This window comes from Mastigoproctus giganteus, chromosome 5 (genome assembly GCF_048544385.1).
Source record: "Mastigoproctus giganteus isolate SK-2022 chromosome 5, ASM4854438v1, whole genome shotgun sequence".
Taxonomy (NCBI): domain Eukaryota; kingdom Metazoa; phylum Arthropoda; class Arachnida; order Uropygi; family Thelyphonidae; genus Mastigoproctus; species Mastigoproctus giganteus.
Genome location: NC_143579.1, coordinates 53,832,648 through 53,858,132, shown reverse-complemented (window position 1 = coordinate 53,858,132; position 25,485 = coordinate 53,832,648). Strand labels below are relative to the sequence as shown.

General features: G+C 35.2%; 1 protein-coding gene across 4 annotated transcripts in view; it reads left to right on the top strand.

Moving 5' to 3' along the window:
- LOC150085398 (uncharacterized) overlaps nucleotides 1-25,485 on the top strand; it is a 650,000-nt gene that overhangs the window by 188,976 nt on the left and 435,539 nt on the right. For all 4 annotated transcript variants that reach the window (XR_016546970.1, XM_090374027.1, XM_090374026.1 and 1 more), the window contains exon 3: nucleotides 21,615-21,706. Coding sequence is in view for 3 of the 4 variants with exons in the window: in XM_090374027.1 (XP_090230153.1) it covers nucleotides 21,615-21,706 (92 nt within the window). In the remaining variant the exon portion in view is untranslated. The remainder of the gene's footprint in view (nucleotides 1-21,614; nucleotides 21,707-25,485) is intronic.

The following is a 25,485-nucleotide window of genomic DNA, read 5'->3' as shown; positions in this document are numbered from 1 at the left end:
AATAAATGCAAATTATTTCGAACAGCTACTAGGAATAGTTATAAGACAGTAAAGAACAGAGCTAGAGGTAAACGCAGTAAAGAGAATGCTTTTAGCAATGCAGAGAAAAATAAAATACATGTTTTATCATATGAGGAGCGATGAGTTCATAGCCTAAGTCTGAAATATGACTTGTTTATTATATAGTTGTTATAATTAAATAGCATTATATATTATAGATTTTGTAATATACACTCATGAGCCAAAAAATTATGACCACCCCTGCTCCACGAGTGCACGCATCCCAGAGCACCTAGGAGTGATGTCACCGACTAACTCAGCATATATAGTGACGGCATGAGTAGTGACTATCAGTTCGTCAGTACGAAGCGTGCGCAATGGAGAAAAGCAAGAATCTGATAGACTTTGAAAGTGTAAATTACTTGCGACGCTAGGAAGGCAGGGCCAGCATCCCAGCAACTGAAGGCATTGTCGGCTGTTCGGGGATAACCGTAGTGAAGGTGTGGCGGGAATGGTCTGAAGAGGGACCAGAACCCAACCACTGCTTGATAGTTGAAGTGAACAGCTGTTGGTACGGGATACTCGAGACAACAGACGGCTCACAATCCCGCAGTTAACGAGAGACTACAAGGGCGCACAAAGAAACGTTTCCGAGCACACCATCCAGAGGACGCTCTTGCGAATGGGCCTGCGAAGTAGGCGACATGTTCATGTGCTCGGAAACGTCTTCGACACCTCCGCCTGCAGTAGGCACGGGAACACCGTTCCTGAACAATGGTCGACTAAACTCTCCTAGTCGATGAACCAAGGTTCCAGTTCCATCATGTCGATAGACGGGGGCCATCACGCTAGTAGGTAGGTAGCCGCAATGTTTTGGCTCGTGAGTGTATTTTCAGATTTTGAAGGAGAAAGTAATGTATTTTTTCATAAAAGTAGTGTAGTGATGCACTTTGGAAATAAAAAAAAATAGATGAATTTGACATCCGAGCTCTCATAAAATAATAATAATGTCATTAGTGCTATTGAACTATGGTTAGAGACTTAAGATGTGGCGTTCGACAAACAAAGGATGACAATGGAAAAAAAATTAATATATTATTGTTTAAAATTATGCTTTCTTCCATAAGTGATTACAAATAAGAGACACCCTCTATAAATATGCTCATTATTTGGTACCACCATTTCCAACATATCATGGATATGTTGGAAATGAATCGTGTGCCACTTAGGGACGGATCCACAAGCTACTGCAGTCAATAACCGCTATCCCCTTAACTAAACCGCGGATCAATCCCCGGTTTAGTAGGGGGGGGGGATGAGAGAATAGTGGTTTCACCACTTTTCACTTGTTTGGAGAGGTCTGGAGTTGAATTCCATTGACGACAATAGGAATTTATAAAGTCCTCTTCAATCGAGGCTATAGTTAGACGATTTCAGGCGGAGTGAGTAGGGTAATTGCTCCTTGTTATTAATTTCCTCCTTGAGTTACTCGGGGTTTTTCAGCCGTACCACATGCAACTAGGCCTGTGTACACACTCTTCTACAGACACATACGGATATGAATTATGCCCGGAGACCGTTAAAATAATACATACTGAACCGTGCTGATGATACCAAATGTTTTTATTAACTGTGTACAGGAATATTATAGTAAGCGCTTATAATAAAAAAATATTAAAACAATTTTACGTTTATAAAATAAATTTAATACACAACGAATAAAAGTGTTCGTCCTTACAGAATCAATTTCATGTCATGTTTCAACCCGAGATATAACTTTTGGCAATAAAAGTGAAATGAATCCAAACTTTCTTTTAGCTTCATTTCTGATTTTTCAAATCCGTTGTATAATATTTTTCCGTTATTTTTTTTTTCACATAGTGTGTCGTTGTTGTTGTTATAATAGGAGTTTAGAAGCATCAGCGACTAAGGCCATATTGCTCCGTGTATACTGTCTGTAAATTGCGCGTGTTCTGAGGTCGATTTTCTGTTTGCTGGACGAAAAACCCGAGTTTCCGGGAGAAAAAACCATGCAACTCTCGTCTGAGACCGTCTAACTCAACTGTATTGTGAAAAAGGCTAGTAAAAATTTCTCCCTTCATCGACGGGACTCGAACTCAGGTCTTTTCCATCCGGTGTGGGGAGGATAGAGATCCTACCAACTATGCTACCCACGAGGGCACGTTGTCTGAGAAGTAGATCTACCTTCCTTGAAAAGAACTCGGTAAATTCTTTTTTAATCAAAAGAATTAGAAGCTCATTTATTTTATATGTAAATATGCATTTATTATGCTTGGGCATTGCACTAGAATGGATAAGTATGAATTTTCTTAGGTGATTGTGTTTTAAGTGGAGCAACCATCATCGCAACCAACATAACTATAGTCTTTGGAACAAGGAAAGTCTACCAGCGATATCGAACTACCTAAAAATATTCCAAACTGCCTGCTTTTAGTTTGACCAAAGAAAACATCTTTGAATGATATTTCATAAAGAAAAGGCGAACTGAAAAAAATTGTGTATAAACTCTTCGACAGAATCCTACAATATATTTTCATATCTATGTTTTGGACACTCAGTACATTTTAATTACATGGAATTCCTTCTCATTCTAGAGATCTATGCTTGCTGACTTATGCTTCTTGAAAATGAAAATAAGAAGTATTCAGTATTTTATTTAAGTGGTCTTCCAGCCCTTTGGACCTAAATCCATTAGATTTATATTGGGAGAGCCGGAAGACCATGATATACAGGACCAAGATGATCCAGGACGAGTTACAACAATATAAGTACGTACTGCAGAAAATATGAGTATGCGGTGCTTCCCATAGCAGTTATACTTCCTGCTACGCCTCGTCCATGTGAAATATACTTCCAGTTGGGGATAAACAATTCTAGCGTCTCTTATGTAAAAAAAAATGAAAGAACAGATCAATCATTTTGAATGATTTTTTATTTAACTTAGAAAGAAAGATAAGATTTTTTGAACCAATGTTCGTAAGAATTATTTTCCTTTGTGATTAATCAAATGCCTTCCAAAGTGCACAGTACATGAAGATTGTTATTGTTTGGACTATCTTTAAGTAGCTTAAAATCGGAATTCATTAGAAAATTGAATGCAGTCTTGCCCTCAAAATTTCAGTGTTCTCGAGAATTATTTACGTGTTAAGGGATGGCAAATCTCCGGACCTTGAAAATAGAAGTAATTGTACTAAAGAAATCTTATAAGTTAAAACCTGAGTTTAATAAATGTTTTAGAGAAGGTGTCTGCTCTCAGTGCTGGAAAGCAACACTGATAAAATTAATAACAAAAAGTATGGACAGATTGATGAATGACACTGGCTCGTATCACCCTGTTGCTCTGCTCTCGGTACTGGGCAAGGTTTATGAACGGTTATGTGTTAACCGGCTTATGATTACATACAATGCTAAAGGTTTGCCCTCAAAAAAGCCAGTACGATTTTAGAAAAGGATTATCCACTGAGGATGCGATATATCGACTTGTTCGGACTGTGGAACGGAGTGATTCGCGATATGTGCTAGCTGTCTTTGTTGGCTTTAAAGGAGCATTTGATCGATTATGGTGGGAAGGCATCTTGGCTAGAATCAGGAAAACTAAGTGTTCAAATAGATTGTATTCTATTTTTAAAAGTTATTTTTGCAATGGAGAAGTGATTGTAAAAACTACATATACCCAAGTAATAAAAAATGTAAAGATAGAATGTCCTCAGGGCTCGGTTATTGATCCTTTTGCATGGAATATTGTGCTAGATGAGTTCTTGGACATGCAGATATTGTACAGAAACTTTATATCATATGCTGATGACCTGACAGTCTTAATACATGGAAACTCTCTCTCTCTCTCTCTCTCTCTCTCTCTCTCTCTCTCTCTCTCTCTCTCTCTCTCTCTCAGATTGAGGAGAGAGCTGAAGAGGCTTTAAATGCTTTAGATAAATGGAGTAAGATATTTAAACTACAGATATCTAGGGATAAAACTGTTCAGATGCTACTTAAAGGAAGGCTGAGTATGAATAGAGCGCCTACTGTAAGGGTGCAAGGGGACTCAGTTCGATATGTGAAGATAACTAGATATCTGGGACTACACTTCGAGGAGGGTCTCTTCTTTACTGAGCATTTCAAGTTCAAGTTCAATACTTTTGTAAGTGCGGTGTTTAGAAGACGAAACATAAATCTGGATAGTAGAAGCCCACCTACAAGTGGCAGGGACGGTAACTTACTTTATTGAGATTGACGGACACTAAAGTATCAAAGTCATATTTCTCTCAAGTGAGGCTAAGCGGCAAAAATTGAGTTCAAGTATTGATTATTAACGTTTAATTTTATTAAATTTAAAATTTCATTGGATTTTTATAGACCCTGTAGCCACATTAAATAACAAGATCTCAACAACGGATAGGCTTTATGGGAATGATGGGCTCATGGCATCTTGAATGTATATAAATAACGTTCCTTGCTGGTAACTCAGTAGTTACAATCGCAGTCTGCCCCATTTCGAAAAAGTCTGTCGAATCCCGTCAATGAGGCAATGGCCGAGTTAGTCGGTCTCGGATAAGCGTAGTAAGATTTTCCCTCCCGGATATTTTTTTCGTCCGCAAAAATAGACAAATTGATCAGAGAACACATTCAGATTACACTTGGGCTGTGTGGGTTACTCAGGTAACTTGTAACTCAAAACATTTTTTTATGCATAGATAATGAAAATTAGAGAAAAATTAAGTCATACGCATAAAAATATTAAATTTTTATATTTGATAAAGATTCTCTTCGTGTTAGTATTTTTGTTTTAAAGATTGCTCTTCAAAACTGTTCCAGGACTTCACAGGGCATACTTAAGTATTCCAGGTATTTTTGTTATAAGAATTCAGCAGTGCTACTTATGATAAACCCATTTACCTTAAAGGACTTTCAAGCAGATGGTTGGTTTCACCCACATTATGCATGAGTTGAAGGGCGCAAAGTTCGTGACTAATTAGATACCCTTGTAATATACACTTCCTCTCATAAAAATAATTAGGAGGGTCACTGTAGTGTATGTCTACACCAGGATGCATTTTGTGTAAAATTGTTGGTTAACTTTTAAAGTGTAATGACCTACGGAAACATTCTTCGATTAATCTTTTCACCTTGTACGGTAGTAGTTATGGCTCTTTTACTAAAGGAGACAAGGGCTGTACATTCAAGTTAATGGAGATTCTCTTTACAGAATTATGAACAGGATGAAATGCGAGCTCTTCTAAACACAGCGTTGTAGAAAATGTAGGGAAAGATAGAAACTTAATTGAAAGACAAGAACATGAGTAAAAAATAATTTAAAAATGAAAATATAAATATCAGTCTAAAAACTGTTCTTGAATATATGTTTGTTTGCGAGCTTACCCTCGGACCTATCATTTAAAAAGATATATTATGCATAGATTTTTTGTATTTAACGTCTCCAAATTTATACAATTGCATATATCCCTGGTTACGCTTGCGGGAGAGTTGATCTGTTGCATAAGGTCCCAGATAGATCGTTATAGATGTTGAAAGTGATAAACACTCTCGGATTTGACTGCACATGTTTTCTTCGATAATTAACTCGTTGATGATGTCCTTTAGTTGAGTTTAGTAATCTTAGCTTAGTAATCCGTGTGTTTTGATATAATCTATATTCCTTAACCTTTTGAAAAGAATTAAGTTCCAAATATCGCTCCACGATAAAGCATTTCTTTTGTTGGATTAATGCCATAGGCTACTCAAAGTAAATAGTATTGCAGCAGGAATGACTTCCAATACGCACGATCATCAGCCGTTTTCAATCCACTGCAGGATGAAGGCTTCTCCAGCAACTTTCCAGTTTCTTTTGTTTTGTGCAATGGCCATCCATGTACTACCCACGAACTCGTGAATTTCATCTGTCCATCTTCGTTGTTGTCTTCTAGGTTTTCTTTTAGCTCCTCTTGGTTACCATGCGCACGATATATGTTGCCATCTGTCGCTGAGTTTCCATCTATACGTCGATTAAATTATATGTTGTTCCCACAAGTTTAATCGGAGATATATGCATATTTAAAATCACCCCATGGATTATTCTATAGGTCTTAACGAAAAAAATTTCTAAAGTCCTCTTGAATCGCGCCTCTAGTAGCCAATTCCAGATAGAGGATGTAAATTCTAGATGTAAATTTTCATCCCGCACAACATATAAATCGGCTCGTGAACAAACATGATGCACAGAGTCCGTGCCTTTGGCAGAGCGCGCTATCATGAGATCGGATCGAATACCATTACTGAGATTCTAGTCAGTATCTATCCCATACGCATATTATTACTAACACTTATCGCCACTCTTAAAATATTTTTTGAAAAGTCGACTCTGCTCAAAAACTTTAAAATGCAATTGACTTTTCAAAAATATTTTATTATCAAATTAGAGATATAAATAATTATTATCGATCAATAAATTAAAAGAAACGGCTAATTAGTAAATGTGCTATATATATTCATGTTTTTATTTATTCAAACTTCAAATCTGCAATTCCAAAAGCATGAATCCTTGGAGAATTGCCATCTGTGTATATTTTCTCACATCATTTCTGGTTTGATAAAACCAGCCAGAAAGCATCCCTCCATTCGGCCGATGACCCAGGCCATTTCCGCTCGGTAGGGAGAAAGACCAACCATACATATCCACTCTGCTTCCCTCGATGTTCATTTAAGATAAATAAATTTTCTGTTAATATTCGAGGACGGCCACATAAGACTAAAGAAGTTTACAGGATAGAGAACACAAAAACAGAATGGTATTCGTCAATCACTCAGGTTAAAAACACGTGTACTGCTGTACCCTGGCATTTTACCACTGGGCTAACACAGCCTTTTGCCATTTTCATGATAATAAAGTTGGAATTTATACATCGAACTCGGTGTTCATGAACAAGGAGCTTATTACATAGACAAAGGTGTGTAATGAGGGTTTTTGAGAAGTAGTAACAATGTTTTAATATTCAAGATTGATAACTCTCAAAAGCAGCGATTTTCAAAGTATATTTGAAACTGTTGATTCCGTAAAGGGATCCCAGAGGTTCTTCAAATGCTCCGTTATTTTTACCACCGATTTTGTTTAATTAATAAGCCAATATTACTTATTATGACTATTTTTATGATATTAGAGTTCAGCGGAAGATTCAGATTTAACTCCAGAATGGTGTTAAAGTTTTTATCGAAGCTTGCATGAGACAAAGTACACTCCAACATACCTGAAGAAAAGTCTATTGGAATATATTGTGTACCACGAAGTTTTATAAAAGCAATCTGTTCTACTGAAAGGTATTGAACATTATACCTAAACGGTGTTTCTGTTGTAAGTGTTTTAATTTAATGCTCATTTTCTTTTATTGTTCAGTAATAATTACTCGTAATTATAAGTATTAAACGAGCGGTAGGCATATTAAAATAATTATAAGTTTTAAACGAGCGGTAGGCATCGTATATGTGCCACTTCTAGTCAACCAAACTATTCATTAACGTTTGGTATGGTTTCTGGTGGATGGTATCTCATTTGATATGACCATCGTCCTTCCTACAGCGGGTAGAAAAGACTTGAGTTCGAATCCCGTCGATGACGTGAGAAGTTTTTATCGGTCTTTTTCACAATGTGGCTGAGTTAGTCGGTCTCAGACGAAGATAGCATGGTTTTTCTCTAGGAAACTTCAGTTTTTCTTCCATAAAACAGCAAACGAAATTTATAGAGATACTAGAATACCCGTGACAAATATTTTGCCAAAAATGTTTCAGAGAAGTAAAGATTATTATCGAAGAAATTACAAAAACCTTTCGCTCGGATCCGTTCGCTGCTAGCTAAGGGGGGCAGTGGGACACCTTAGCTAGCAGCGAAGTCTAAACTGAGATGTGTTGATTGTGATGACAAAAGCTAAAATTCTCTCTTCCCTTCGAAGTAAACGGCAAGTTAGTTTCACTGGGAACTAAATAAATTCTATGGATTTCAAAATCAGTTAGAAATGTTTTTGGATTTTTTTTTTCTCAATTTTACTGCTAATTAAAATCATTTCAAAAGGAATCAGGTCAAAAGCTTGTTTAGTCTTTGTTATTCAAGTTCAAATAGCGTTCCAATTAGAGGGACATAAGCAAGTTATTATCATCATCGTCTACTCTTCCGTTGGCACGAGTTGAGTCCCTATTTAGATTTAAAAAAAGGAAAGGAAAGTGCAGCAATTATCAATCCACTGCAGGATGGAAGCCTCCTTAACGATCCTGATCCATTTTCCTTCAACATGAAGGAAAATGGATCATAATCTGCCACGCTGGTCCAGTGTGGGTTGGCAGATAGACCGTATTTAGCAGTCAAGGAGTTGAACCCCGGTCTACTCAAAGAGCGTGTGCTACTGCATTCCCGCTCCTGACCACTCGGCTACGGAGGCCTTCTCTATTTAGATATCGACCTCCATTGTTGTCGGTCTCTTAAATCTTTCATAATTTGTTGATAGCTCTGAAAGCCTGTGTTTTCCTCTAGAGATACAATATTATAGAGATACAGTACAATATGTAGGCACGCCTGAATCTTTTCGGCATTATATAAAACTTCGTTTTGTTTTCCACTGTGATGAACACTCTAATAATTTAGCAGTCGCGTGTTTCACGTGCATCGATCCTGCCGGTCATAAAACAGGATAAGGTTCTTGTTTAAATACTATCGTCCGTCTCCAGCTCACACACACACACACACATACACAGAGCTGGCGATTCAGATGCAAAGAGCCGCATTACTCTAAATTATATCTGTTTAATTATGCGAAACACGAAGCGCTGTACATTATTTATCTTCTTTCCCACAATACTGTAATCTCTTTTAGTTGCCTGAACAAAAACGAGATGACTACAAATAGACATAGAATAATCTGAGAGAGTATGGGAATTGGAGATGTGTCCTGAAATGTCCTTAATTTAATTCATCCATTACATCAGAAGTTAATAAATGCATTTACTATCTAAAATAGTAGTATATTTCGTGAGTCGGTATCAAAGAAGCAACCATAAAATTGGTTACCACGATCGTAAATTTGTTAGTGAAATATTAAATTTTCTTGAAATAATCATTTATATTTCATTAGGGAATTACTAAATTTTTGATCGTAGAAGGCGGAAACCTTCCACGCCGTCTTTTCACATACCTTGAGTTTGCTTTACATTAGCAACACTACCTTGTATAAGAATGGATGGTTTGTGATACTGGTGAAGGCTCAAAGTCGTACAGATGCCAATATTCTGGTTAAAGAAAATATGGAAACGATATCCAGGTGAAAAGCTAAGACGATTGCTGAATTAAATACGGAAATAGCTGTGGAGGCCATAGCCAACTGCAATTGTTAGACATCTCAATTAACAAGGTGATTTAAATGTTCGCGTGTGAGGAGTAGAACAAGTGGATGCGGGTATCAAATCATTATTCGATACTAGCAAGACTAATACAGTGAAGAACAGTCCACAGATGTGCAAATCAAGAAATGTAGAATCAGCAATGCCCCTGACTACTACTGAAGGTGATGCTCTCTTTGAAGAAAGTCAAAGGTCAGACCATATCATCAGTAAAGACGAGTGTTACAGTAGGGACGATGAGTTTTTAGGGTTCTACGAAGTGGAAAAGCTTCATTCTCCATTGATTTTTAGTGCATGAATTTGTTTTTCAAATCTATTCAATAAAATATTTTTTCCAAAATTTTCCTTCTGACGTGTGCGCATCTTATCTTCCGGAAAATACTGTATCCATGTCATTTATCAGAGACAAAGATGCCAGTAATCTCTACACCGTTCCTTTTTAATAAATCAACTGAATGTGTTACCACGTTGCTGCTCCTGCTGGTCGCTCTCTTGAAAGTATTTTTAGTTTATTTTCCCGGTTTTTACGTTTCTTGAATTTTGCCATCTGTCAAGTTACTAACATATTTCTCGGTGTTTTTGTTGCCTTCATTTAATCTCACGTTAATTTTTATTTCTTTTAATGGCAGTGGCTAAAGAACTTAATGTCTTTTATGTGATTAATGGGAGAGCTTTAAAAGTAAAGTGCAGGTAATCGCCGTTTTAAAGTGCTATATTTTAAAATATTTTATTCACTCATCACATATAGTTAATGTACAGTCGTTGATGAAAGTAAATGCGCGCTTGAAATAGGATTAGGCACAAATATGTAAAATTCCTGAGTTTACAAGCGAGAAACCAGAGAGTGCGCATTATTGAAATCTTAAACTGTATTTAAGATTAATTTTCTGTTTTATAAAATAAAGATTTATTACAATCAATTACTTGTACAAATATAAAATAATCTGACTCCGATTTCAATGAGACAGCCTCGCGTATGAAGTGTGAAAGAATTTCTAGATTACATTCACTTACTTCGTACGCTGTTCTCGATATCCTGCGCATACTTTGAAGTGCAGCAGTATTTTCTTAGACTGTATACACTGTATATATATGAAAAAGGAAGTCTTAAGTTGCAACGTTCATAAGAAAGTCGAGCTTGGACGTGCCGAATGCTCTTGTTTGAAATATTCTTTGCTCCAACTCTAGATGCTTTAAATCTCTATCAGTTACATAGCAAGATGGCAAATGAATAATGCAAAAGCAGTGCCTCACTGAATATGAATTGATTCCTACAAATTTCCCTATCCTGACAATGCTGTTTATAAAAGTTTTTACTATTTTGTTTAAAAAAATTCTTATCTGAAACAAAAATTTTGCTTTCTTAATGCCCTGTTCTGACGTTCCCAGATATCTTCTTGTTCTTTTTTCTTCCAGTTCTCTGATCGCACTGCGAGTTTTACACTCGATTTCAATTGTATTTGACTCTTCTTTTCTCTTCTCTTATCTAAAATGATAACGGGAATTTGTCTAATTCAAACTACGTTTCTTCAATCCTTGCAAATACTTCCTTTTACTGTATCAGACACTGGATCGTTGCTTATTCGATGAAGAATTCAAGATCATCCGTAAAATAAATGCTTCGTAATGTTTCCATGTTCTTAGATTGACAAATTTAAATTCTTTAACTTTCCGCTTGAAATATTTCGCTTCAAACTATTAAAAACAGACGCCAGACATCTCCGTCCGTTGTGCTTTCTCCGATTTCTTTCTTCGAAGGCATTTTCATCGGTCGATTCGTCTTCGACGACAGATTCCAATATAAAGCGTGTTTATCTTTGCTTTTAAAATTATAGTTACAACTAATACGGGCCATTCTGTGAAAACAAAGTATAGCATCCATTATAATTTCCTGGTATCTAATAGGGAAATCAATGATATTGGTATTTACCAGTTTAAACATTTTCATATTTACCATTTTAATTAATTCGCGAATGTTATAACCAAACAGTCAACTTCAAACATTGTGATGGTTGGCATATCTACAGTCTAAAAGAGACCAATCGTAAACCTGGTAACTAATACAAATTATTAAGTTATATTTATACTTAATAATGATACTTAAAAAACATTTTCTGTGCACTACGAAATATCTTCCAGCTTCCCATGACCCGAGCACCATTAGTGTCTAAATATCAAATCTGTGGCTGCATTATGGAACCTCATTATTCTCGTTGCGCCATCAATTGACAAATCCTGTTTGTCTGCAACGTTTCGTTTCGTTTATACGCCTCACCCTATAAATCACCCTATAAAATATTTTAAATCCAGAGATTATGATGTTCAACGAATGTATCCACCATACAGTTTTGGCAACTTTCAAGAACGATTGAATGTTTGTCTGCGCTCTAATGCCATCTAACACTTTCAGGTTTGAAAACTACTGAAGCATTTCGAGATAGACAGATGGATTAATGTAGTTTTCTTAAAGAAACAAATTATTTGATGTACGCAGTTCGTTAGATTTTATTTCTTAAATTAATCTTAAATTTATTGAATATTTCTCTTTCTCTTATTAACAGAAGTGAAGACTACATAATTAGTTATCTTGTTAGCAATTAATTACTTATTGATTAGCTAATAATAAATAAAAGTAATGTTTTCACTTTCCTGCACGCACACCTCCCAATATAATATTAACTCCACGTTTTGTAATACTTTGCACTCAACAGTGTGCAAAATGCAACACGCATTTCAGGCTCTGTAATATAATAAATTAAATAATCGCAGTATATGTCAGCGCTTGCATAATGCAGTTTACTTATTTATTTCTGTATTTTAATAACAATAAATATAATACGTGTTATTCTGTCATTAATATAATATGCAAATTGTAATAATTCATATATTTAGTAAACTGATGATAAACGATAACGATTTTTATGCGCGAACCGAGAACATTTCATTTCTGCGCATCTGCCAAATTGTCCAATTCATCTAATCAGCGCACATCAACAAATATAACATCCAGTGCTTCGGCGACAATATACGGTATATGAGTAGCTTATGTGATATGTATGAAAAAAATAATAATAATTTCAAGATTTCTATTGGTCTGATTAGAATTATTCGTTGTGAAAGCTAAATATAAAATTTCATGTAAGTCGGTTTTTGGTAGGTTAAAACCGACTTTTTCTTTTTTAGGAAGAACAACATAAGGGTTGATTGTCAGGCTAGAAGAGCTGTTCATTAGTTGTGCACTAAGGAAGGTCAACAAGCCTGCACTTATTATAAAGAAAGATTGCATAAGATGCAAGAGAGATAAGGTGTTCACACTATCGAAGGCTGCTTTGACGTTGACATAAATGATTGCCATCTAGGATTTAGTCTCAATAAGACCAAATATGGTGATCTAAGCCACTCGGCAGATGGTTACTGTGAGCCATTTTGGCACTGCAAAAGTGAAACTTCTTTGGAGTAGTGGGGAAGAATGACTTAGATAAGATTGGCAGGAGTATCTTGCTTGATACTCCTAAGGAGGGTGGATGAGGTTGCGATCGACCTGAAGTCTGTTACTCATGATGATGATTGCTTGTTTGGTGGTAGCTCACAAAGTGTCTCTTTCATTGTTCGGGAAAGAGGCTGTTAGAATTGCATTATATAAGCTCAGTAGTAAAGTTACCTAGGTAAGGACAGAGAGATTTTATGATAAAGCGAGATATCATATTATCTCTTGAAGTAGCAGTTGGCCGGAAGGAACTTATAGCATCATGTTGTTTCATGTTTATTTGGATGGATGGGTGATTGAGAGTTCCTGAGGTGGACAATATTCCATCTACACATAGGACAGATAACAGGAAATTATGCCAGACTGGAATCTGGCGATATAATCCGTCTAATCGTTAGGCTGCAAGTGTAGAGGGAAATCTAAAGTTATTTGTCTAAGATGGCAATTTTCCCTTCTAATGGCAGCATCAATGAACTTAATAACAGCTGCTTTTATAGTTCAGTATGCTAGATATAGCGTTATACTTGTGGGGGAGGGCATTTTCTAATTACCATTATATTTGTTAATTCAGTACCGAGTATATTTTATCTTATATTTCAGCTTTCAGTATGTCTGTTTGTTTAACAGATTATCACATATTTTCTCTCTGTTCCTCTCTCTCACTTTGTGCGAAAAATAAGACCAAATTGGTAGGTATTATTTCTTTCACTGTGTTTATTCACTAAATCTATATCACAGATGCTGGTAAAAACACTGCCTTACCATTAATATCCGAACACCTGCATATCTACAAATAGCCGCTATTTACATAATAATGTATGCTGAAACCTTAATTTATGACAGCCATTGGTCTTCCTGGTAAACTCTCCACCAGTATTTTTTGTAAATGTCTTCTGATGTTTTATAACATTCAATTCTGCTCTGTTTTTTTTTTTTTTTGGCACTCTTCCCTAATCAATCCTGTAGATTAAGATTAGGGCTCCGGGCTGGCCAGTCCAACTTTTCGATCCGCCAGACAGACCTCAGAATTTGTTGTTTTGTCCAAAACAACCAATGATCCCAGTCAAACTATGAAAACTGTCCAGACCATTACGTTGCTCGGTCAAACTTCATTGTCGGGACAATACAGTCCAACGAGTAGCTTTCTCTACGCATCCGCCACACCTAGACACAACTGCTAGAGTCTGATAGCCCATGTTTCTTGACTTCTGACTCCAAAGCACAGCTTTCGATTAGTCTAAGGTCCAACAATGAGGGCCTTGCGCCAAGCTAGACGGCATCTGGCATTAGTCCGGGTGATTAGTAGCTTGTGGACAGCTGCATACGAGCGCAGTAACTCATATCCTGCAGCGTTCTCGCACTGTACTGGTGCTAACCTATGCTCCTATTTCACTGAGGACGTGCATGTACTGCGACAACGTCAACCTGTGTTCTGAGCGGGCATCAACTTCTTAGGTTTTTCCGGGTCCTTTCATGACAGTTTCAGCATCAGTCCGCTTCCATTTGCAGATCACATCACCAATTTTCGACCTAATGGTCTTCAGTGCCATTGAAATGTCACACGCAAGCCGATTGCTTATATAGCTTTTATCGCTATTATCATTCCGAGCTGGAAGTCTGTTAATTTTGTCTATCGCAGCATCTTGCATTCACAATCATACTACTGTCTTCTCGAAAAACTACGACCATATTTATAGTTATGTCTGGCACGAGGTCCTTGGGTAGGACCACGTGTCAGACGTAACTATAAATATTGTTTTATTTTCCTGATCAAGTAATAACGGACGGTGTCCGGACCTTAATAGTAGGTTGGTGTATATCAGATTTTTTTTTCATCAATTTGCTAGATCAGTTTGATTGTATCAGAATTCACTTCTGGACACTTATCACTAAATCCTTTAAAAAGATTTGTTCTTCTGAATAATGTGTACAAAATAAAGTGCCAAAAATCATTAAAACCTCAAAGAAATTATTCTCCTTGATAATTCTGTAGAATACTTGCATTCTAAATCTTTCTTTCTGTATTTTTCTACGTGCTGAATTTTAATGAACATTATATTAAGAACTGGTATCATTGTATCTTAATATAGTTACTAGCCTCGCGAAATCCATTTTATGTAAAAGAAATCATTAAAAAACCCTCTGATCCTGGTTTTCAAGACTAAGAAAAATTTTCATTGTCAAATACTTCTGAGAACTGCTCCATCTGCTGAATTTGCTAGTCAGAGAGTAACCTCCCAGAATTATTATGCAAACGCAACCGCCCTAAAGTTGATCATCTATTAGATATCTTGAAACCATTCCCGATCATTGCATACAACTTCCTTTCGCGCGGCGAAGGCGAAAAGACAAAATTCAATTATGCAAATTTCGAATCGTAATTGAAGTTAGTATATCGCTTGAAATCGGCACTAGATGTGGACTCTCCAACTAGCTTCATGCATACACTAGTCGGAATAAACCAATAGCGGTGTTTTCTCCTAAATGATCTTGCGGCCTCGGAGATAAGAGAGAAGGAAAAGCAAATACTGCGTTTGATATAGGTATAATGTTTCTCTCTTCACAGTTTAGTCGATGTTGTAAAGTATATTTTATGATTGTAATCAGCTTCGAGAAAGAGTAATGGAATATTTTTATTACTGACTTTTGGTTTTAGAATGTTTCCATTGTTTTGCTTTAACATAATGATTTATCAAGATTTTGGTGTCAATTCATGTAGCGGATTATATTTGAAAATAAAGACATGAATAAGGCCTATAGTTTTGTTTTAAAAAGCAGGTACCAGGTTTGCATTAGCATTGATTTTTTGATTCTCTAAATTTAAAATCTGGGCTCTTAGTTTTCTTCTATGTTTGCTTTTGTTTTCAGTGTACTCGTATTTATGGATAAAGACGCGTATCTGAAGTTACCTCTGTATAACGAAATCTGTCCAACAATTATTCATACAAAGGTCAATGTGAGGGTGCAGCGACACACGCCTTTAAGTTGACGTTGGTTCAAGTCCACCGTGGGAGTTAAATGTGATTATTGATTGCATTCTTGTCAAAATGATTAGTTTCAAACTCCTCTGCCTTCGTGGTCGTACCGAACTATAAACATAACATTAATGTTCTGTTATGATTTTCATCATAAACAGAATTTAATGCTGCCCACCTAAATTTCAAGAATCTTCTCGTTGCTTACCCATCAACTATAAAGATCCGTATACGATATACGTTTGTGCTTTTCAAACCTTTCTAACCTCGACACACTATGTATGTGCAAAAAATAATTTCATATTTCACTCTCCTTTTTCCGTATCTTTAATTTCATGATAAATTCAACGGTACTCAACTTCCTTTGTTTCTGGCCAAAAAGATGTAAACAAAAGCAAGGGAGAGGGAAGATGTGCAATATAAGCACCAAATTAACCAAAGCCATCTCCAACATCGGTTATCAGAATTCACTTGAGAACTAATTTCTTTTCAGAGTTTCTTGAAACACGCGAATAAATAAATGTAATGATATTTTTTTAAATTAGTACAAATGTGCAGAAGATAGAAGAATTGGTTTTCAGATCTTCGAATACCACAACTAGGCTTAATCGACCACACAGCGAGTTTGTTTTTTCTTTACCGGATTGCAAAAACATTGGATTTAAACTCATTTGTGAAAGTGGAAAACCGTACCGAATAATTTTACCATCAATGCCTTAACTTTCCATTACAGTATAAATACTGGATCTGTATCGTAGGCTTCTTTGGAAATACAGACTTCTGTACTCTCTTTCTCGAATCAGTTTCGATCCAGGCGGTAATGAACTTACTTTCTGTTCCTCCTCCCCCAAAAAGAGATCACTTTTCTACAAGAGACTTGTCCCTTTGAAGGATATCTTGGTATGCATTAGCATATTTGTCACTGCTTTCGCAACTTTCTCTTAATTATTTTCCCTTTTATGTACTTTCAATTGCTAAAATACACAACCCAGATGGGTCCTCGCGCTTCATTTGGAGGGCAAGTGATACTTTGAGAAGATCTAAAAACTGAATTAATTTTCTATAAAAATAATGACAGTGATTAGCTGCAATATGATTTTAATTCTATTTTAATTACATCCATTGTGAAATTATTTTCGCACCCAATTATAATGCAATTCAACATATTTAAAAGTATACATCAACTTTCGATTATCCATGGTTATTTAAAAAAAATCTTCGTTATGTTTGCCTCCATTATATCTTCTTGTAGCTACTTATAATTATTTTTCGATAAAATGACTCGTTCCGTCGAATTCGATTATAAAACTGACGTGTATTTATACGTCAGTCGATTAAACTCCTCCTCAAAGAGAGCATTAGTTTTTTTTTTGTTATTTATTTATTTATTTATTGTTTATCATGACGATTCTGTTACAAATTTCTTTGTTTCTAAAGAGTTTTATTGAACATGAATAATAGTAACAATAATCCTTATGAGATATTGACCAGAAGGGCGGAGGGATCTGTGGAGGTTCCCCTTTTAATTATTTAATTTCCGATGATAAATTATGAGGTCATAATCCCACTTGATTGAAATAAAATTTGAATTCAACCTGTCGTGGATTCAGCTAGTAGTCAAAAGGTATGTTTTAAGTAATTTTAAGCCACAGCAATCCGCTCCCCATTTCGTTTAGTGATTAGCTGTGCGCGCCCAGATATCACATTCTAATGGGTCCCACAAATTTTCAGTGGGATGACTGAAACACCATGTTTTTCCACCCACTCAGAGTGGGATCTAGTGTGATAGAAAGTCGCATTATAATCTTGAAGTGACAATATCCTGTCACTTGATAAATAATATCCTATCATATGATAAATAATATCCTGTCACATGATAAATAATTTCAGACATCTTAACGGACCCAATCCATTCAATGAGGGCATTCCACAGATATTCATCTTGTACATTACGAGTGACACATGATAAAACCATCAGCTCATGTGCAGTTACGTCTACATTTAGATCTGCTGTTATTACAAATGAGTATAATACGGATTAATCACATCATGGTATCTATTTCCAAGCTTGTGTGTGTGTGTGTGTGTGTGTGCTCAAATATTCATTCTGTTCCGTCCTGCAAGTTAAATATCCAATTACACTTTAAACTTAGCCAGACTCTGCCCGTGAATGATGGAGTTCTTGACATCCATTCCTCTGTTATTCTCTGAGATTTTATATTTGTGTCCCTCTGGTTCTTGTCTCATCTACGAGGGAGACAGACTGTCCTCGTTCATTTTACTCAGCCTACCGAGATGTCAGTTGAAATAAAACTTAAAAAAAGACAAAAGTAAGTGGGTATGGAAGAACACAAAGTGGAAGTCTTTGCAGTATAGAGAAGGGGAATGTGTTTCGGCATGTGGAAAGGTAATTCCAAGTTAAAAACATGAAGACATAGAGCGATCAAACTGGTCTTCAGTGAGACAATGAAAATAATTGAGAAAATATCGAAGATGTTGAATTGAGACTATTAATATGTAATTGAAATTTTCTATTTCGTAAATTACTTTTCGTTCTGTATTATTTTAGGACACAAGATTGGTGAAAATAATACGAAATATTATATGCACTACCATATTCAGAATAAAAGTTTATTTTGTGTTTTACATCTGTGCTAAATATCATTTATGTAGCATTCATATATTTGGTACTAAATAGTCTAACAAAAATACATATTTCTCAAAACTCTGTACCCTAGAGATGAACCGTTATTCCACTCAGCTCTTCAATTCTTACCACTGACGTTTATTTTTATTCATTAGGTGATTATTAGATTAAATAATCTTCACTAAATGAAAAAATAATAATACTATTCTGTGAACGAAACAATAATTTGTAGCCGAATGAAGTAAAATAAAATACTCAACATGAAAAATATCCTTTTGTTTCATATTATTACAATTTCAATGAACTATACATCAGTTGCCGTTAGATGGTTTCTTTCGAGACAGCTCTGGAATCTAACAACTTCGAAAAATCAGATTCTGCATTCTAGCTACTAGATTTGAGATCCATGAGCGATTTTCTTTCTGTATATTTTTTGTTTGAGACTTCTTCAAAACTCGATTTAACCAAAAAAAGCAAAGGTCGCTGAAACCTGAAAGAGTTCATAAAGAAGCATATATCACTCGTATCATCGGAACACAATCGAAAAGTCTGGCGCAACCCTTTTTACTTCGGTTGCTGTGTACAATAGAGAACATGCTCAGTACAAATGTTGTGAGCCAATCCCTTCACCTCTTACATTTGATTCTTATAAGTTTTTTTTCCATAATATAAATTATGATTCGACTGGGTTCACACTACTGAATAATAATTCCTACCATATTCTATTACTGATTTCAGTAAGTCAGTCTATTTTACTTATTGATTTATGCTCGTATAAAGCCTTTATTTAACTTTTAATGTACACTCTGTGAGGAGGTAGAGAAAACAGTTTATTATTGATTTATGAATTAATTAAGTTTTCATTATTTTAAAACCTTAAAGTTGGGTATACTCGTGTTAGAAATAGTTTCTAAATATTATGGGGAAAGTATAATTAAAATGGCATAATTTATGAAGTACAAATTTGTAATAACGTTTTTTTTCAGCTCCTCTTAAAACCAACTGATTGGAAATTGCGACTGGAGCTGAAAAGTTAATTAAGACTAGCAGAATTCAAACTGAAAACCAACAGTGAGCAGAAAATTCGCTATTCTCCACAGGAAAATTGTCTGCTTCCCTGTCACAGTCGTCATTTACTTTCTAAGTGCATGAAAAATTAAGATGTTGAAGACCTTAAATCAAAAAGAGACTGACTACAGGAAGCTTTTTAAAGATTATACGAAAGCTGTTCAAAGATGCATTTATGGAACTAAATGTTATCAAGAAGCATATTTCACTCGTATATCATTCGATGATTCCATAATGAGAAATGCACAAATTTTCCCAGAATGAAATTTCATCAAGATGATTGCAAGATTCAATATAAGTTTCTGTCAACAGTTCATATTAAAAAAAAACTAAATGTCCTCTGAGTTTCTTGATAAGTTGGCATTTTCTGATGGGTCAGCGTTTCATATTATTAACAAGTCTGCCACTACGATTGCAGCATTTAGGGAATTAAAAAAAATTATGAAATCCGGAAACATGACACTGACTTTCCAAAATGTTTGTGCGATTTCGGATCTCAGGAAGTCCCTATAAATATCATTTTTATTATTTATTTTAAGGAGCAACAGTCAATGGTGAAAGTTTGTTTGAAAAGTTGCAAACTTTCTTCCACCTGTTCTGGTCCCACTGACCACTTTTTATAGAACCATATTAAAAGTGTAGTTTATCGAACCCACATATTAACTTTTGAATGTATCATTTAAAATCATGTTGTTCTAAATATTTAATACAGTACTATGCATATACGAACATTCATTCATAATGGAATACCATCTCTTATTGGTAATTCTTTAGGTATATTTCTAGTACACGTTTAAAGAGAAAAACCTTCTAAGTCGTAAATCGTGTTGTATCTAGCAACCCATATTTCCAAATCTGTCTCATAATGACTTCTAGATATGGATTAACTTCAAACCCAAAGAGTTTAGGAACCATCCCTAAAGACGAATATTTCTATATTCGTCTTTTCGAATAATGAGATAACATGAAGAGTTATCTCATTATTCGATCTGTTATTGCCTCTATGCCTAAAATCTCCATGTCATCAGTCAGGGCTGTGATGTGCAGCCATAACATACTTGAGTGTTTCAGACGTGGATGATCTCACTGCCCATTTACTGACGAATCTTGAAACTGCAACATCTTGAGATGTAGGATGATTCCGGGAAAAGCAAACTTCACTTTGAATAGCCAAGCAGTGCTGTAATAGTGCAGTTTGGTATGGGTATTAAAAACATAGGCGTTCGATTTTTGCACTTCCGTGTTCTGGATTCATTTATCAGTTAAACGTTAATCAATGTTCTGAACCCGTTATCGGACATGGGAATTTGAAAACCGAACTATTATGATCAATTCTGGGCCTCACGAGAAATTTTCGAAGGAATGTACATTGGTTCGAAAATATCGCCTTGCCCACAATTTGTAGTTGTGCTTATAGCTAAGCGTATTTGAAACTTAAAGGTTATTAAATGATGGATTGATTGCTACGTTTTTTGACTTGATAAAATACAAGTATTTATTTATTTATTCAAATGAAGAGTTTAGGTATTTTCCCCCTGTTTAGCAAGTTGCTAGAGGGATTATCTGAAAAATTAATTAGTTAATAAAAATTAAAGACTTTTCTTCGTGTTTATATATATATTATACAGTATTATATATTATATATTTTATTATATTACATATATAGATTTTGCATTTCGCCATCCCTGTATTCGACTTATTTACTTATAACTAAATTTTCCCATCCATATTTGATGACAGCTCTACCACCTTTTATTTTATTTTATTTTGTTTGCAATGAATGAGGAGACGTAATAATCTTTGGCATCATCAAATAGTGACAAAAAACTATACATGAATTCGAAATTAGACATCGACGTTTACACACTTGTAAATATGTGACAATTTACATATAAAACCTATCCAAATAATAATATATTTTTATAAATAAAACCTTAATGATGAATATGTGCTATGATGTAGAAATAGTAACCCTCATTTCAAATAGTATTAATAAATAGTTTCAGTTATGGATCCAAACTGAGTATATCTGTTGTTTTAGGTATTACATTGGCTCTACTCTCCATCTGTGCGAGTGTCCACCAGAATACGAAGGTTCGAAATGTGAGAAGAGGAAGGATAACAGAATGATTCGTAAGTACACATTTAATCTCCTAAGACTTTCCAGGTGCACGAAAGTGATTTCGATAGTTTCGTTGTCCCTTGGAATATAGCGAGAACCATTAGTACTAATTGAAGTGTACATGAGTGCCACCGATTCGGAGAATACAGAATTACAGCAAGTATTATCGTCATTATTAATAGTACTAATAATTTATTATTATCACCATTCAAAGTTAATAAGGATATAATCATATCCTTATAATCTTAGGACCTTTTTAAATCAAAGGTTTCTCATTTGCCATCGTGCATTATAATAGCGTTTACTTTCGGAAACCAGAGACATCGATTTCATTATTTATACTTGACATTCCTGCGACTGCATTATTTTCTTGGACAATACTTTGTTGTTTAATGGAAATAGGACCAATATTGAATCAATGCATCATTGGAATGAATGCTTAAAAACTATTTATGTATATAATTATACGACATCTCTCTGTAATAAATGTTGCCTACTACGCACCCTGAACATGCGTAGTAGTCAAATATACACTATATATCCTTCAGATATACATTAGTCTCTGAAACTATTCATATACCACTCTGGAGGATTTGTAGGATTTTTGCGCATCAGAAAATTAGGCCATATTGCGGCGTGTATCTGTAATTTGGGTGTGTTCTGTGGTCGATTTGCTGGACGAAAAACAATGCTACGAGACCGACTAACTCAGCCACGTTGTGAAAAATACCCAGAAAAATTCCTCGCGTCATTAACGGGATTTGAACTCGAGTCTTTTTCCACCCGGTGTGGTGGAGGATGGTGATTATGCCAACTGTGCTACCCATGAGCGCGATCATCAACAGCTAATCCATTCATGTTTAATGGACCAATGTCATTCAACCCCCTTCTTTCTGCTGTTTACATAAATATCTTTAAATGTAGTTTTTCTTAGAGGTTTATAGACTTTTCAAAAATGTTTTATACCAAATTAAAGGTATAAATTATTATTGTGAATCAGTTAAAAAAATGAATAGCTAATACAGAAAACAATTCAGTACTTTTGGGTTATTATTATTATTTATATTTAGTAAACTGATAACAAAAATCGAGCAAAAAACAACGATTTTTATGCGCGAACTGTGATTCCGTTTCTGTGTTCTTTGAGATGGTGTATCCACGGAAGCACCATCCTAAAGATTGCAAGCAAATGGAAAACTGGAAATGGGATGATCAAGAAGTCCTTTATGCTTAGTTTTTTAATACAAATATTTTATTTTAAAAATAAATCTGATACAATATAACATCACTTTTATTTTAAAAATATATCATAAACGGTATTAACTGTGTAACAATAATACTGTGTAGCAATAACAAAAAATGGAAAAGATTTCGATCGATGCATCTTAATGAAAAAATTAATTACGAAGATACACAAAATGTCTCTTATTATTTCTGTGCAATCGTGATTCCATGTGTTTATCTGTTTTCGTTGAAAAACAAATTCAGAAAAAAATAATTGCTTCCGGTAATAAGAGCATGCCTGGATTATATTTCATAAAAACTTCAGAAGTTTGTTGTCTGACAGTCTTATTTCATTAAATTTGTTCCACATGTCATCCTTTTGACTATGAAGATGCTCGTAATTTCTAAAATTTCATACCTGAAACCAGCAGAATGATTTCTACTAAATAAATTTTGATGAACCATTAATCTAGCTAAGAATGCATGCGTTTGCAAAAAATCTCGATAAGTCTCGTATATCCCTTTTCAGAAAGTTTTTATTTCTCATTAAAGTCTACAGAAATGACATTCTGACATTAAAAAAATAATCATTTTGGTGATGGCATTTGGCAACACAATTATCATAGTGGCATAAGAATATTATCTCTCCATACATTAAAAAAGTTTTCCTACTAGTGATATTTATTCCCAGCCAATGGGAGAAGAGGACGAGGCAATTACGTCACTACAAATGCAATTAATTGTTGACAACTGACCCATATTCGCCAATGTCGTGCACGTGCTTCACTGTGTAACATTTGATGTTACATTGTAAGGTGTTTTGTATATTAATGAATATTTTATATTTGTAAATAGTTTAGTATTTTGTAAATATTTTATATTTGTAAATAGTTTAATATTTTGTAAATATATCAGTTAAATATTTTTATAGTTTGTAAATATATCAGTTAGATATTTTAGTCCTGCTCCTTCGGATGCAACAATATTCCTCATTCATTATGGAACCCGAAGCAAAAGGCCATTTCCTAAGTGACCTATGTAAACGCAAGTAATAAATAATTACGTAGTGATATTTATTCGACCTTGAGAATGCCGCGCACTACAAATGCACAGGTAAATAATCACATAGGTCAGTTCCTATTAAATATCGATCAGTGCGTTTCGACAGGCGTGTCTTTTACGTAGAAAAGATTTCACTTGCCTCTGCCTGGTAGAGACCTATTTCTACCAGATCCGCTGCTTCTGACAACTAGTAAACTTTACTGAACAATAATCAGCCAATATCCCAGAAAAATCTCGCCCTCCTCAATAACACAGTTGGTAGAATCGCTGTGCTCCCCACAACCGTTGGAAAAGACCTGAGTTGGAATCTCGTCGATCATATGAAGATTTTTGTAGGCCTTTTTCGCAACGCTGCTGAGTTAGTCGGTTGCAGGCGAGGGTTGCATGGTATTTTCTCCCGAAAACCCGAGTTTGTTATCCAACAACCAAACCAAACTATTATATTAGGGTCACCCGGTAATTTCTTACATATGCACATGTGTATTGTGTCTGTAAGCTGCGTGTGTTCTCCAATCGATTTGCCTGTTTTGCTGAACGAAAAAAACCTCGGTTTCTGGGGGGGAAACCTTGCTATTCACGCCTGTGGCCGACTAATTCAGCCCCGGAGTGAAAAAAGCCCATTAAAGTTCCTCGTATCATCGACGGGATTCAAACCCTGGCCACCCGATGCGGGGAGGATAGTAACGATACCACTGTGCTAACCGCGCAGACTATCCAGCAAACAGTGCAATATGGTCTAAGTCTCTGATGCATCTGAAACTCTGCAACAACAATAACATATCAATAACGCACTTCCCTTCAGGACTGAGTTGGTTAATGAATTACTGGAAAGCGAAGATATTCAGAGAATAGAGTGATCTGCCAGTCCCAAGAAGTAAATTCTAAATCACATGAATTGGATGTTTTTGGGAAGCGAACTAATTCTTTACCAACAGCTAAAATATCCTCAACTACCCTCTTTGTATTTTAGCGAGGTCTGCGAGTTACTTATAGATATCAACAAAAATGTTACTAAAATCTCAAGTTGTTGTGAGATATTTCCAAATAACTAGATAACTACTTCTTTAACTTTTTGCGTAATAATATATATTTATATTTTAAATATTAAAAATGCCACTTTTTGTACTAAAATTTCCTTTGTAATTGCAATCACTTACGTAAATCTCAAGTCATTCACTAAAACTGAACATATATGAAAATTTTCATAAGAAACACTGCATGGAAGAACTAAAATATCACTTTATTTTAATATCATAAAAATATGATTGTGTAAAACGAGCTTTAAACAATGCCCACATATAGTCTGCCAGGCCTCACTTACTTTTTTCAGACAGATTCCCAATTAACTGTTGATTCCACCACTGCTCAGATCAGTTTTAGAAATTATTCGCTATACCATTCCTTTTTTCTTCAAAGTTAATACTTCAGCATATGTCCGCTCTGATATTCCCTGTCAGAGACTTAGTAATTTTAAATCTCCTCTTTTCGATTTTCTCTGGCTTAA